This window comes from Temnothorax longispinosus, chromosome 1 (assembly GCF_030848805.1).
Source record: "Temnothorax longispinosus isolate EJ_2023e chromosome 1, Tlon_JGU_v1, whole genome shotgun sequence".
NCBI lineage: Eukaryota > Metazoa > Arthropoda > Insecta > Hymenoptera > Formicidae > Temnothorax > Temnothorax longispinosus.
In genome coordinates, this window is record NC_092358.1 from 8,566,192 (window position 1) to 8,583,116 (window position 16,925).

Consider the following 16,925-nt stretch of genomic DNA (forward strand, 5'->3'; position numbering starts at 1 on the left):
AAATTAATCGTTGAAACATAGAATTAAACATTCCGTAATATAGTATTAAATATTTATAAATATATTTTTGTGCGCTCGTGTAAAAAACGTAATATTAGATTTGTGAAATTATTTATTGCGTGTCGGATTAATTAATGCCCCAATAATAATTGCGACATCCTGCGCCCTTGGAGCTACATGGTCGATGCTGAGCTGGGAATGCACGGGACGACTGCAATTGCACGCGCACGATACGTCACGCGATGTAAATAATCGCACAGAACGTACCGCCGTCACGCGCGTCAGCGCAAATAATTACGATTGTTACAAAACGGACGCGCTGCTGAGTGAAAATGTAATTTCGCAGTTTGCGATGAAGGGAATCACTGTTGTTATTCGCAAAGCATCACTTTTCATTGATCGTTTTGACCAATTTGTTGCCGATTTGTCCTTATAAGAATTTGGTTAGATATTTGTTTTTAAGAATACAAAATCCCGAAAAATAGGAATAAATGATTGAAAAAATATAGAAACATTTTTTGTTATTAATCTATTTCTACTTACTATTTTTATTCTTCTTTTTTCCTTCATATTTTTCTCATATAAAAAGATCTGTTATTACATTATTTTTAGCAAGAGAAAAAGAAATGGACATTTTTTCCCAAAAGAAAAATAACTCAGCTGTCTCTCAAAAGCTTAATAGGTGTCTTTCGATTTTACGATATTCATCAATAATTATGTTATAGGTAATTGGCATCTTCGAAGAAAAATAACATTATTTATACACCGAAAGAGTAAATTAAATCTGTATTTCCACTACGTTTCTCGCTAATTACAGATAACCATCAGTTATTAGTCCAATTCCAACTGAAATTCTTCATAAGAAGAATGTTTGTTTATAGAGGGTTAAAACAATAGCTTTATCTCTCTCTTTCTCTCTCTCTCTCTTTCTCTTTCTCTCTCTTTATTTAACTATGTACTCTCTTTTCGCACCGATTAATATCATTTTTTGATTATATGAAAGTATGAGAATATAAAGTTTCATTTTCCGATCCTCTTTCTTTCGTTGAAAGCGACTGGGGAGTAAACAACTCTGTTTAATCCCGAGACGGGATTCTTATCGCTTCTTTTATACATACTTTGTAGATCTCGTTAGCGCTCTCTACGCTCTACGTACTTTTTCAACTACTTACTATTTAACGGAGCATTTTTTAATTTAGCGAGCGCACACGGAGCGCCCGCGGATGAAACACTCTGCGTGGATATTAAAATTCCTTCGAGATTCTTTCCAACTTTACCGCTCTTTCTTGGAAAAAAAAGCTTCATTGAGAAGTAGTTTAACATTCTTCGACAGTAAGCAGCGGCTATACCTATACATGTTTATGGACTCTACGCATCCCTCTGTACCTTTTTGCGCAAATAAATGTTTTAGCAGTTATTTATGAGCAAGGATCGTCACTTAACTATTGGTCTATATATCGTAGCTATAATTCTCAAAACGTTGAGTAAAAATCGTATCGCATGCTATGGGAGAGTTTCTAATTTTTTAAATTCTATATTGCTGTATATTGCTAATATAACTGTTAAGTATTAAAAGATGAAATTTAAACCAATACCTTAAGCAGTTAAATAACATTTTGTTATTTTTAACCATGTATGTCGAAATTCATTATTTTTAATACGAAACAGTATTATTTTAACTCCATTGATTCAATTAAATTAACATCGTTTTAGTTAAATTAACCACATATTGAATAGGAACAATGGCGACCTACAAAAAAAAAAGATAATTAAAAATGACTCTAATTGAGTATAATTTTACACCACGAATTTAACAGTGATGTTGAGTAATAACTATTTTTCTAAACAAAACAAAATTATAAATTAAAAATATATTTTTAATAGATATAGGTATATTTCTAATACAGTAGAAGAGTAGAAGATAGTTGCTTTACTTTAATATTAACAATGTAACTAAAATATTAGGTTTACGTTTCTCGATCAGTTTTAAAAAATAAACGCGAGAAATGTATGGCTACATAATTTCAATTGATATCACGACTTAGAAATGTAAAAAATATATAATAAGATAATTTAGGAATTAATGAAGATAAAAGATAAGAGCTTAATATCACGCATATACCTATATTTAATATTAAATTCGCATACCTATATATTAAGAGAATGTAATTTTAAAGATTTTAGATTGATCTCAGCAAAACTCACTCTTTCAAGAAATTTAAAGTAATTATAACAGCTTTTGCGCGTAATCTTATCTTCTTAATCTTGAGCTTGGAAAATTTGACTTTGAATATACATTTAAAGAAGATTTTAGTTTCTGCTGATTGAGACATGCAGTGAAATACGTTGTTTTTCAACGCGAACACGCATACGTATGTACAAGTGCGAAGTACACTCTGCTATTCCGCGTTTAGAGCCGCGGGGTTTTTCTCTTTTCTTTTCTAACGAAAAACAGGTAGAGTAATCGACTGAATCAAAAGCTTCTCTGAATGGGAAGGAAACGGATCTACGCGTATTCACGCAAACTCGTACATGTATGCGTGAAAGTGAGAGGAACGTGACGGGAACAGCGGCGGCGGGAAAGTGCAGGAAATCGTGCTGTTTCGATGCCATTTCCATGGAAATTGAGTACTTCGAGAGGGCCCGCCGGGCTCTCCGGTCGCTTTTCGACGTCTCGATCCGCGGCTCGCTATGGAACACGGAAAAAACGAGAAAGAGAACGAATTATCAGACTCCAATAGCAAGAGAAAGAGCAACCGAAAGATCGGCTCACTATTTTGCGGCAAACTAAGAAATTAAAAAGTACAGACAATGCAAAACAGTGTAAAATGCTAGTACATATATGTATATGAACATGTATATGCATACATACATATCTATATACATATGCACACGCGTACATACTAATTTTTTAGCTTGCTTCAAAATAATATGCCGATCTTTTTCCAATCACTATAAGTCACAATTAATTTCCAAATTATAATTTTTTTAATTATTTAAATTATGAAGTATAATAAGGAAAATATGTTTCTAATTTATATAATTTCAAGTAGAATGTTGCCGAGATATTAAATTGTCTGAAATTTAACTTTAGATATTAAACAAATTAAATAAAATAAAGACAGCTGCTATATTTTGAAAGCTACAAGATGATTTTGAATATACATATTCCACTATAAATTCTTTAATTAACTCAATACAAACTTTTTTTGACAATGGAAGATATCGCGATAATTTTTTTGACATATTTTATACAATATACATGGTTGTTATCTTATATTACTTTGTTATATTACTACATCTTATATTACTACATCTTATATTACTACATTGGATTCCTAATTATGATTTTTTCGTTTAATAAACACGAAAGCACTACCGCCGACGGAACATATTTGGCATTGCCTGGGAGAAGAGAAATAACCAACGCAAGCGATAATCGGGAACAAACGCGTGGCGAAAAACCAAAACGAAGATACCGAAGCGTAAATTGAAACATATGCAGCTACGGTCGTTTTGAAATAATTACGAACAACGCCGGCGGCGTTTGTTTCAAACAAAAAAAGCGTATACAGCGCGTACTATTTTTTTGTTTTTATCAAAAAACCGAAATATTTAGTTTTTGCAACCAATAATTTTTGTTGAGTTTGCGATAGCATATACCACGCCTAAAATACCACAGTCGCCATTTTACGATATATTGGTTTTAGTACTGCTGAAATCTTTTAGTGCGAAAAAAGATGTTTTAATTCTTGACTTGCTCCATATCTACCTACATCCTTATATATCTTTCAGATATCATTAATTTGGATCAATATAGTTTTCAAAAGGCGCTATATATTGAGTTGCGAATTTTTTAAAAATCATGTTACATAGATGGAATAAGATGGAATAATAGCGTATAATTCCGAGAGAGGCTATTTCAAAAATATCGTAACATATCGAGCAATGAAATGCAACTCGAATTCGACGAGACCGACAAAATGATTTTACTGACCAATTGCCATGCACAAGCGTGCGCGTACGTGTGTATGTATGTGCATTTTCAATGGATCACATGCGATAGCTCTCTTTGAGCTTGCAATCTCTTTCATTTAGGCTGTTTTACTGGTCTCGATTTTTTTTTAGTCCTTTTAACGCTGATATTCCTTTGGTGCGATTTTGCGCGATCGCGCATCAATAATATTGAAATTTGTCGGGAAATACGATCGAAGTGAGCAATGAAAAGTCACTTCTCGATCGAGACTATCGAGAATCATTGATTAAATACAAAAGGAATGTGATACTTAAAGTTCCAATCATTTACTTGTTAACTTTGCACAAAACGCACATTCAAATAGACCACTGAACCACTTTACAAATTGAAGCTCTCTTAAAATTTGGTTGGAGGTAATCTTGCTATTTTTGGCGTGTTCTCAATTACGCTTCCTTTTGCGTACGTTAAAAAAATGTAAATAATTTTTTATCGTTACCTTTGCTTCAAATGGTTGCTTTCTCATTCTTTATAATGACGTACAGAATTCTTTCTCGTGGATCCCTTTCAAATGGCGATAGTTCGAGAGAAAATCGCGAATAGGCAGGCATGTAGAACGCTGCGACCGATCGGCTTTTATCCCGCGAAAACGCTTATCCGATAACTATTGTTTGCACGCTTCCATTTACGAGGTGAATTTTCCATGCCGCGGTCTGTGCCGTTTATCGGCCGTAACCATCGCCGGTGCCGTCTAATAAATATCACTGGTCGAGCGATTTTATTTTAGTACCTCTAACGTTTTCTCTCCTTCAACGTGATCGGCGTTATCGACCACACCAGCATGACCGCCGCGAGCTTAATTGGCCAACTTTCCAAAATCAGCGAAATTTAAGTATAGTGTAATCAACGATATTATATATCTTTCAGCAATTTGTTCAAATGCGTTTAAATAAAATGAAAGATATATTGGTTGTTATACCAATCTCATGATGTCAATATTATATTAATATATCTTATTTTACAATCTCAACATTTCTTCGGCGACTTAGGCTACGTTCCACTTATCGCTCACAACGCTCGCGAGCATCATTTCGTCCTTGGTTAACATTTGACAAACAACAAGGATGAAATGATTTCACGAGCGTTGCGAGCGATAAGTGGAACGCACCCTTAGATTAAAAAAGACAGTTTAATTATTAATATTAGTATTACATTAAAATTTATATTCTATAAAGAGAAATTATAATAATATAGGTACTGCAGGATTGTATCAGACCACCCATCTCACCTGATTTTTTCGTAAACGCGAAGTGAGAGGAAATTGGGGAGAAATGTTAAGTTCCATATCCTATCCGAAGTATCGAATGAAGATATTTTTGTTTTCCGGAACTAATCGGAAGTAGTGGCTATTGCGGTCAACTTTAAAATTTTAAATGGAAACATATGTTGTATAGGATATTGTTGAATAGATTTGAAAAAAGAAACATCTTTTATTTGAACATAATTGCGATATCACCAACCGTTGAGGAGAAACAACTGGTATAAACTAAATGGTAATGATGTAATAATAATGATCGTATTTGAAACGAGAAGTATTACTTTTATTAAGCCTTACAAATGTTCAATGTGCCTTCCGTCTTGATTTAAGCAAAGACGGATTTTATATCTCGGACGGATTTGGGAAGTATGCCGGTCGCTAAGTGATGCAAAAGTCTTTCGAGCTAATAATAGATAACATCAGAGACAGAATCCGCCTTTGTTTAAATCAAGTCAGATTTATTTTTTTCAACTTTTTCAAGATTTATCCAACGATACCTTGCATGATATATGTTTCCATTTAAAATTTTAAAGTTGTCCGCAGTAGCTACTATTCTCGGTCAGTTCCAGCAAACAAAAATACCCTCATTCGGATAGAATATGGAACTATTTCTTCCCAATTTTCTCTCATCTCGCGTTTACGAAAAAAACGGGTGGGATGGGTAGTCTGATACAATATGTATACATTTATATGCTATTATTATGTTAAAAAAAAAAATTATTACGATTGTCAATCAAACAAAATTATCTTAAGCAAGAATTTAAATAGAAATATCCATAAATATCTATCAAGCGATAAAACTGTGAGTAACATATTTAACGAAAAGATGCTCGAATGCCTTACATATCAATACAGATAAAATACTTTTTATAGAGAAAATATGATGTACGTATGTTGGCCAGTCGCGAATATTTGTTAAAAAGTCAAAGCCGTTGACAAACTGCAATATATAGGGAAAATATGCAACAAGATCATCGTAAGAAAACAGAAGGCGCATAGAACAGAGAGGGAAATAAGAAGAAAATTTTCAGCACCAAGAAGGGAGCTTTATTTTACCTTCGTATGTAAACGAATACCAAAATTCATGTTTGAGAAAATTGAAATTCGGCCCTTTCCTTCACCGCGAAGAATATCGCGAGTTTGAAAATCGACAGAGTATCCGGGGATATCGGTCATATTGTTGTCGTCGCGTTTGAATTGTGTTTCTCGAAAAATATCAATCTATAATCTTCTAAAGTCAATTTTTTGGTTCGTGGAAAATGGACTTAAGACTATATAGGTATCTGTTACGGCATGATATTATTTGAAATTATTCGCAGTATTAAAAAGATAGATATATCAATACTGACTGTTCGCCTCAGCACGGTCCTGACGGTCTCCACGTCCTGTCGTGTGGGCCAACGAGCGTAGACAACGCCACTGAGCAGGACGACAAACACTCCGATCCAGATAGTCCATGCCAGGACATTGCGCGTTCTCGCGAGCAGTTTACGCGCCGTTCTCGTCGAGATCACTTCCTGCGTCGGTATCTCCAGCTTCTGCGCCCGCCTCAATATGTCTTGGAGTCGCTTCTTGGCCTGCTCCACGTCCGGTACCCCCATCGTCCTTAGCCTTATCTTTAACCACTCGTTTCTCACCACGTCGATCCGAGTCCCGTTGGATTCTGCGTCCTCGCGCGTAGAGCAGCTGCCGTAGGCTCACGATGGAGACATTAAGGGTTGACGGGATTGTAGGGTTGTCTCATATAGAGTCCTTGTCGTCGTCGTAATGGCGCGTCCTCGATTTTCTGCAAAATTCATCCCATACCCTGACTTTTTGTATTCTAAGGATCGCTCCTTTGGAATATGCGAAAAGTGTATTTGTAACCTTGCTCGTCCGCGAAGTACCCCTTGGCATGTAACTTTTCTGATTTCCCTGATAACTTTGCATTCGCAGAATTATCTTTATACTATGAGATACTGATATCTTCCTTCAATATTTATTTAATATAAAATTCATTAAACTTAGAAGAAGACAGACTTAATAGTTTTTGCTTGCTAATTCCGAACTGCGTAATCTCACTCAGTAGATATATGTGAACGATTTAATATTAAACGAATTGGCACTTACTCTCCCTACAAAGGAAGAGAATTTGAAAATACTAACTTGTTTGCGGCTGCTTTCGTTTCTCGTGCGTCTCCCGATTCCAACGTAATCGATTCTGGAATTATTCCCGCCGCACCACGGTAATTACCTAATAATTCCGGGATCGATTTCCCTTCCTCTCTCTATCTCGGCAGGAATGATGCACGCGGAAACTTGTCCCTAATTTCCTCCCATGTGAAAGTTCGACCTAGTTTTGCTGCAAGCTTCAGGATTATAAAGGCTCGCACACGTGTCAGGCACGCTAACGATTTGACGCGCATCACAGTTAATAAGTTTCTTTCAAGAAGTCTCATCTTTAATTATTTATAAAACTATATAACGAAAAAGGGAGAGCGATTTAGTGTGAATGAGAATGCGAAATTAAAACCGAAGATTTTTCTAAGATGTAATTTGTTACATCGAGTGCCACAATTTCATATAATTTCTTTTATTTTTAGGTATTTTATTTTTGGGAAATAATTAATTTGAGTTTTCTGGTTATAATTCAATCAAACGAATTATCTTTTCATATGACTTCTTCATGTATAACATTAATTTGTTTCCATTATTTATTAATATTCTTCGAATAAAAATCGATAATCGAGTTTATGTTAAAACTTCTGTTAAAATACAATTTATTCGTAATAAGAATTCGAAGAGAACATTACATTTATCTGTATTATAGATTGCTTAAAAGTAATTCTAATATTTGTATATTGCTATTATTATTTTTTTTACATTATTCTCTATTATTTAATATTAATTTTTTTTATATTAGTTCTATTTGTTCCAAACTTAATTTCTCTATTGTTTGCAAAGTATCTATCATCGAGAATTCTATCTCTTCATCAAGTCTCGTAACTTTTCGCCTTCTCTGAATTATATTCAGACTCTATTCTACGATTGAATGAGATCGTTTTTCGGGTATCTCGAGAGTTTCCGGTCGGGAGAGTTCCTTCGTTAGTTTCTTATAAATTTTCCAAACGGGTATTCCGGCCGTTGGCCAGATTATGTTACGACGTAGCCAAAAAATCTTTTGTGAATCTCCCGAGAAAACTTTCACGCCCCCTTGGCCGCGTCTCGAGGACGACACGGAGGCTGAAAGAGAGTGGTTTATCTTCCGAAAGAAGTTTTCGCGTGTATGAGGGGAGGAAATACCCTTTCGATCAAACCACGACGAGCCGCGAGAAAGCACCGTGCCAGTGATTCTCCATCATCTTCCTCTTCGCCAAGACGTCGATCATTTATCACATGCGCGTTCAACATTAATCAGCTGCTTTTGTACCGGCAGAGGAATCTCCAGAATTCATGATACTAATATAGGAATTCGACTAGACTCGAAATTAACCGCTAAGCGTCTGAAATTGCGAATCTTTTATGATTATAAATTCTGCTTGTGTATAGCAAAAGATTTATTAATAATATTCTTGATAAGTTTAATGTCAAGATTCTTCTCTCAAAGAGTACAATTTAATAAAAAATTAAAATATAAATATATATAGTAAGATTTAATTTTCAATTAGTTCTGAATAAACTTAAAAATTTTATTACAATGAATTAATTTAAAATTTAATTACAAAATGTTCAATATTTTGAATATTAATAGTCTTTAAGAAATGCTGAACTTTTTTTAGATTGTTATTTAGAAAATATCAATTTTATACTTTTCAAAATAGATATTTTATGAATATCATTTATAGTGTGCATTGTTTCCCAACTATTTCTGCAATACTTTAGAGAATGTTGTTTCAGAAACTTCGACAGTATCCTATTCCATTCTAAATACAATTACAATATAGAGACTTGCAATAGTAGCGATAGCATCGTGTTTCGAGCCATCGAATTGATGTTTTCGATACTCGGCCCAATTCCCCTCTTTGCAGCACAATGAGTTTCCACATTCGCGTTTGTGGACAACAAACTACGCTACTTGTTAAAATTGTCTTGTCTTTTTTACGTTTATTTCTTATTTTCTTTCCTATTTCGACTTCTCTCGAGTTTTCTTTAATTTCACTTGACTTTATATAGTTTCACTTGAAACGATTGGAAAGAAATTTCTTTGCGAATTAACAATTGCAAGAAATACTTGACAAATTATTAATAATTTGTAAATTGTATATAATTTACAAATTAACTTTATTTAAACAGACTTTATTTAAAAAATTGTCCTTGAGTCAGTTTGGTCAAATTGACCGTTACACGAGGAAAATTCTAACACGTCGCAAATTCTCGCACGAGGACCCCGATGGGAGGGTTAATGTAAAATACAGAGAATTTATATGTATATACTCGGCGAGCAATAATACCGCGCAGTAAGCAGCGAATCCGTTTTGTGCTCTCGTGCGGAATAACTCATTTGACGTTAGCTAAACACGATGAACTCTATTCCGAGAAACGCGCGTAGGATATCGCTAGCTAACGTCTACGAGTCCGAGATTGTCTCGGCAAACACGCTCGCTAATTCATAATCTCTCCGGAGACCGTTCTGAAGATGGAGATGCGCCACACTCGATTACACCCGAGAATCCCTTCGCAGGGAATCCCATTCCGACGAAATTACAGAAATCTCTCACGATGAATAGGGAAAACGTGTTAATTAAGCTTAGTCGTTTGATATTAACAATTTTGCGAAGAATATTTAAATGAAGCATACGTTCAAGCACAACAGATGTATACTATTATTATATGAAACGTGTTAGAAAAGTTGAAAATTCAAGATGAGATAAAGTTTTTAGATGAGTTTGATTTTTCTTTGATGAGAATATAACAATTATTGGTGCAAATATCGTAAAGCAACAAAGAATATCATTACATAGTGCAATATAACCAAACATTTGAATTAAATATAAACATTAATTACTTTATATAAAACCGATCGCAATTACAGATATTAATTAATTCAGATATATTTTTATCGTTCGCGTTTACAAGCGTTTGTCACGTTTTCTCTTTTTGTTTTAATTGCGATTCGAATAATGAGATCACCAAGTATCGGAACAAGTTCTATGTATGTATTCACGTCAGGATTTGTCGGAAATTATGTTGTAATGATATCGTGTTTCTAAAGTTCAGAGGGCAATCATATATGATTTGAAGTACGTCGTCCGACATCAAATCCTTCCGTCTAATTGCAGTGCTCTTAACTCAAAGACACAAGTTATTCAACCTAGAAATATCTTTCCCTACTGAACAAATTCGTTAAATTGAGAATTTCGAGTCTTATAAATTATTGTAGCACATATATTGTTTGCGTTAATTTATAAAAGAAATTTTGTTAAAATAGAATTCATTATTTTCAACAAAATAAACTTTCAATTAATTAGAGAAAATACCACTTTTGGTCGGGCTGGATTTTGGTAGCTCAATAATAATATTTTTGTGTGAATTTGATATACTTTTTCCAAATCAGTAAACTTATACGCTCCGATTGTTTGTCTTAAAACATAGCTTTTTTGTCGGAACAGTAAATCCACATACTTAAATCGATTTAACTTATGATGCTGATAAATATCCTTTTTTTAAACCACTGTAAAGAATTTATTGAGGAAAAATATCGCCCCAACCAGTTTAAACCTGAACTTCTTTACAATCCGTAACGAGCTCTACCAATTCGACCCCACTGAGGCAAAATAAACTTTGCTCTATAATATATCTTTGCATAATATATAATTTATAATATATATCAGCATTAATAATCAAATCATGATCGGTTAATCAAATATGTTTGTAATTTTAATTAAAATTCTCACGATCGCACTGTTAAATATACTCTAACACGATTAATATTATATTATAATATCGTTCCTATCAAACATAGTAGGAATGCATTTCGAAATAAAAAACAAAAAAAAGCTTGTATTATTTTTCTTTAATCCTCACGCTACAAAAATGTTGATGTCTTACTTTGTTCCAATTTGTATTCAAAAATTAACTTACAAGATTTTTTACAATGATGAAATTGCTCGAAGTTAACACAAAAGTCCTCTCGATAAGATATTATTAATTCTTTACATTTACATTGTTTCATGCCATATTACTACGAATTCGACAATCGTTACAGTATCGTTTTTTATAAACGTTAGTTATAATTAACTGGAAGATATTTATTCAACTTACTGCTGTTTTAGAACGAATCGAGGAACCAGTTAAATTCCTGTTAACTCTAATAAGCTTATGAAAGTAGATTGTAGCGCAATATATAGTCGGTCAACATTTCCACTCTACTATTAGAAAGTAAAGTTGGAAAGTAGAACGTAAGCATTTCGTTTAGCCGATCAGATATCTTGTCACTGTCATTAAATACATTTATATGTACTGTATCATACTGCCGAAACGTGAAAACTCGCAATGGTTTCGATTGATCATTATTTTCGATATACGAGAAGTTACATCGGTACACATCCTGCCGATTTTAACCAATTTCATCTATGCGAATATAGCACTCACTCGTATCGCTAAAAATCTAATCGCTGTATAGGATTTCGGCTGGTCAACACTGGCAGTATATAGAACAATTAAATTTGTGCACATTCCGCCCGCTTTCGAGTAACTTTGCTGGTTCGTCGAACTCGTATCTCTCATTCTATACTGCCTCATATTGCTGACAAACGAATTGGCAAGTGATTGCAGTAGAATTTTGACAGTACCTCGATCAACGTATTGCCCGGTAACATGTGACGATTAAATCGCTATACATTCCACTTGTGTTAGCCAATGTCATCGCCATCAATAAGCCATTCACTGATATTGCCACATATTGCTACAGTCATTTGGTCAACGTTACTAGACAATATGCGACTGCGTGATTAGTAGATACGATATTACTGGTCGACTAATTTTATCCTCATGAAATGTGTTATTCTCCTATCAAAATAATTGGTGAAATAATAATTGCTAAAATTGTCATATCAATTCAACTAAAATCAACATTGTCAGGTGATATGCAATCGAATTGTCGTTCAAGTTGCTCAGCATCGCCGACGCGGAACAATTGGACCGACACATATTCCACACGCATTAAATTAGTTCTCTCGTCATCCGACCGAATGCATACGTATAGCTTTACACGCGATATCTGATGTGTGATGACACTTTTATTGAAATTTCATCGCCTGAAGCGACTTCTTGGGCGAGCAAGGTTTGACTTGACTGTGTTTTTGAGATCCTTACTGTGTATCGTCACTCCTCCCTCGGCGAGGACACTTTTACCCATCAGTGACGCCAGCGAGACCGATACACAGTCCCCGACTGGCATACGACACCCCACAACGTCTCGTGCACACGTGAGCTCAACTTCCGTGGGACAGGTTTCTAGACCACGGCCGGCATTGTGGCGTTTATTTCCCGTCGGCGAAACAACCCGCGTTTGTGCTCTATCGAGTGGACGATGAAGACCGGAACGAAGGCGGAATGCGTTTTCGCGAACGGCGGCCCGATTCCCCGGACGGGCGAGAACTGACCGGCCTCGCCGAGGGTAGCTACCCTTATAGATATACGACGATGGGGGCGCGCGCATGTGCCGCACCGACGGTGATGCCGCGCCACGCTGCGGATCCAGCCGGCGCGGCGCGCTATAAAGGGACACGTAGATTGGTCGGCCGAGAGGGGTGAGCGAGCAGCTACCAGGAGAGAAAGTCGGTCGCTCGGCTGGAAAGTGACAGTGATAAGAGCCCGTGCATGCCGGACGCGAGAGCGAAGCGCATAGATCTTCCGACGCCGTGAAGATGTTGATCGACATATTGTGCGAATTTATTCCGCGCGGGCACTAAAGAGCTATACAAAATTGACGCTTGGTAGAAAATCGATTGATTTAATTAGATATCCAATTAAAATTGAAAACCGATTTGCATTAAATATAAAATTAGTTTATGAAAAATCTTTAAAAAATTTTATGAAATTTTATAATTATTCATACTATTTTGAGAATAATTCTGTAAAATATTGCTATTTTTTTTGCCTGCGAGAAATATGAATTATTATATAAATATAATTTATTATTTTAAAAGAACAGTGCTTGCGCGCGTTTAAATATGCATACACATGACCTATAGCTGTAAAGTTATTGCGGTATATATCTAATATCTATGGCGGAACAACGTCGTGCAAGTTTCGACTTGCAGATAAGCCACATAACTTTGAAGCGATATGTTTTGTGTTTTAACATCTTTCGCATAAATTAAAAAAAAATGATTAAAACATATAACTATATAAAGGTTTACAAGATTGGACATGGAAAACGTTAATATTAATGTTAAAATATTAAATATATAAAGAAAACGACCTTTTTGAAATTAATTAAATGATAAGAAAATATATTTTATTGCACAATTTTTATTACAGCTAGTAAATTATATAAAATTAGTATACAAGGTATAGAAAATAAGAACAGTGTATAAAATTTGTGATGCTCATAAAGCTACGTGTTTCTTCTCACAATGCCATTCTTGCAAAAGAGTTTTGCAACGAGAGTTGTTGTAAAACTCCCCTGGAATTACCGATTACCCTTTTTCGCCGAAATGCCATATTACGTTCTCGCTGTAGGCAGTAAAAAAAAAGAACAACGGAAAAACCCCGGCACGCTCGGCGGATCAAAGAAAAGCGAGTAACCGAAGTGGCGCGCGGAAACGAAGTTTTTAATTTACGTCGCCGAAGTAATATGTCGACGACGACGAAAATGCGCGAAACGTAGAATTCGGTGGGAAATATTCTCCCGGGCCGAGCAGTTCTCATTTCGCCCCGTGTTCAAATATGTGCCCTATACTACGTGTCCCGTGCGCGCATACTTCGAGTCGCACTGCTCGTGCCGCTAAAACTCCCGTAATTGCAAGAATCCTTCAGCGACTTCCCGCTACGTTTTTCTCCTCCTCTCCCTTTGCGCACCCAACGCTTTTTATTGTCCAACCGGTTAGCAAACTCGCGCGAAAATGTTCATGCGCTGCGAGCTATCCTAAATCGTCAACTCGCTTTCTAGAAAATTGAGAGAATTCTCGACAAAATGCGTAATAATAATATTTAGCATACCATTTATTTAGCTATTAACATTGTATCACACAAATTTTTAAACTTTTATTTTACAAAGGCAGCACTCTGGGCCGCGTTTATTTAACAATTTTATTTTAACGTTTTTGAAAAATATTATGTTTGAATGACGAGTACTTTTTTTACACACATATTTTTTGATCTGTCTAACTTTTAACAATGCAATTTATGTTTGATATTATCTACTTTTTCCAAAATACATAAATCTCTTTAAAGTGGAGAGAGGGAGAGGGGGGGGGGGGAGAGATATGCAAATACACCTGTGCGAATGCAACTCCGAAGTTGCTCATGAATATTACCAGTTGTTCTTTGTTTTTCTCACAACTTGCTGACGAAACCACCACGTGCTCGCGTGCGTTTGCAATTTGCTCGCATGTTTAGCGTCGATAAGCGCTATCAGAAGCGTTCCGGCTCATTCGACGCGCGACCAATTACTTTTGCCCCGGGCACTTAGCGGAGACAATGGGGGCACGTCGAAGGCGGGAAATCAAGTGGCGGGAAAACGGCGGAGCATGTCACGTTTACCGTACAAATGTCGCGCGCAATCGCCCGTGAAGATAACGAGAACCGAGAACGTTAATTAGCGGTCGCGAAAGACGGCGCGAAAAGATTTGCGAATGAAGCGAAATAAAAAAAGTTTCCTCCGCAAAAAGAACGTACAATGCGAGAAACGATTTTTTTCGAAATTCTTCCCAAATTTTTTTCTTTTTTTCTTTCTAACAAGAAACAGAAATGTTATTAATCTTACTCTACAACTATAGTATAAAATTATACTGATATATGGGAAATTCTTGGGAAATGCAAATATTATTCTTTGATTCATAAATAAGTCAGGCTTGACTTAAATTGTTATATTTGTTACAAAAGATATATTTGGTATTAATAATGGATAGTTTGATTGTTTAATTTGGGAGAATTTAATTTAATTCGTAATTAAATAATATATTTAAAATGCCCTCGAGGTTGAATATGAAGTACAATTACGAAAATTGGTATATGAAGCTTTAATAAACAAATAATAAATTTATGAGTTAATTTATAACTAATTTATTGTTTATTCATGAAAAGATTTTACATTACAGAACTATGAAAAGATGTCAAACTACATATTATTTATAATTCAAGAACTATTGAATATGTCGATATTCAAACGCTCTTGTTATGTATGCTGCTACATGCAATTTATATTAAAATGTCATGTAAGTGATTTATTGCTTTATGCTATCTACTATTCATGACAAAAAGTTGAAATTATATATTTTCTAATACTTTCTATTTATTCGCACGTAAATTGTACCTGAATTAATAAGGATAGAAAGCTTGAAAGAAAACAAAAATAAGAGAAAAAGAAAGATGAGATGAGAATCGATTACAAGGTTCAGAAGGGTCCAGAAAATTACGGCGAATCCAACTCACGTAAATACGTGAAGTAATTCTTTTGTTGTGCTAATAAAATCTTTACGTGAAATATAGCAAGAAAACATTATGAGCGCAGAACAACAGTGAAAAATGTCAAATTTTACCTTATGAGATTTTCGACCCGATCTCAATTTCATTAATTTATTACTTGATACGTCAAATGCGCGTTTATCCTTGCATTAGTAAACTTTTTTTATGAAAATCCTATTCACGTTTTGCAGCATTTAATTTTTTGAAAAGTTTTGATTATCCGCTTACGCGATTACATACAGAATTATACATATAATAAAATCCTTTTAACGAAATGTATATATAAAATGGTAAATTGTTTAATTATTAATACTATATTGAATTTATTAAATTATTACATATAAACTTTACCGAAGTGTAAATATTAAAATTGTTAAAACTAGAATTTTTTAAAATTCTTTTAAAAAATCGGCAAAGAATATCATACTGCACGAAATATTTAGAGTGCTAAATAAAGAATTATTTTTGTATAGCATTAAATTCTTTCTTTTTATATTATTTAGTATAAAAACAAAATAATATAAAAAATGATATGCATGTGACGATTAGAAAATAGGATTAAAACTTCATATCACAATCGCTATCATATCAAAAATACATTGATGTATTTCGGCGTAAAAGCTGGTTAACTTAGCGTAATGAATAGAAGAGCTGTAGCGTCATTAGGCGAAGTTTTAACAGGACGAAACGCTTTAATAATATCGTCATGAACGCATGTACTTGTGTCGATAAAACCGCGTAGAAACGAGAGATAAAAGAATATTTAATCAGAGCGCATGAAGTGGCACAGAGATAGGTAACAAAAAGTAGAATCGTCCCCCAAACGGAAGAGGCCCCTCGAGTACGAGATAGAGAGGGCGAGATAAACGCGCGGTTAATTAGTATGCAAAGTTTGGGAATACCGTAGGCGAGTTAACAGGGAAAGCGTCGCCGCCGACGGTGTTACGTGAAGACTTGCACAAATAAATTGCGGAGAGATTATTACATCGCGATTTGCGCGATGCGATAGATGAAGCGTGAAGT

General features: G+C 34.9%; 1 protein-coding gene across 2 annotated transcripts in view; it reads right to left on the reverse strand.

Moving 5' to 3' along the window:
* Nucleotides 1–12,877, reverse strand: part of LOC139808969 (uncharacterized) — a 148,983-nt gene extending 136,106 nt beyond the window's left edge. For both annotated transcript variants that reach the window (XR_011730993.1, XM_071771531.1), the window contains exons 1-2: nt 12,585–12,877; nt 6,641–7,077 (exon numbers count right to left, since the gene is read on the reverse strand). Coding sequence is in view for 1 of the 2 variants with exons in the window: in XM_071771531.1 (XP_071627632.1) it covers nt 6,641–6,892 (252 nt within the window). In the remaining variant the exon portion in view is untranslated. The remainder of the gene's footprint in view (nt 1–6,640; nt 7,078–12,584) is intronic.
* Nucleotides 12,878–16,925: the final 4,048 nt, after the last annotated feature.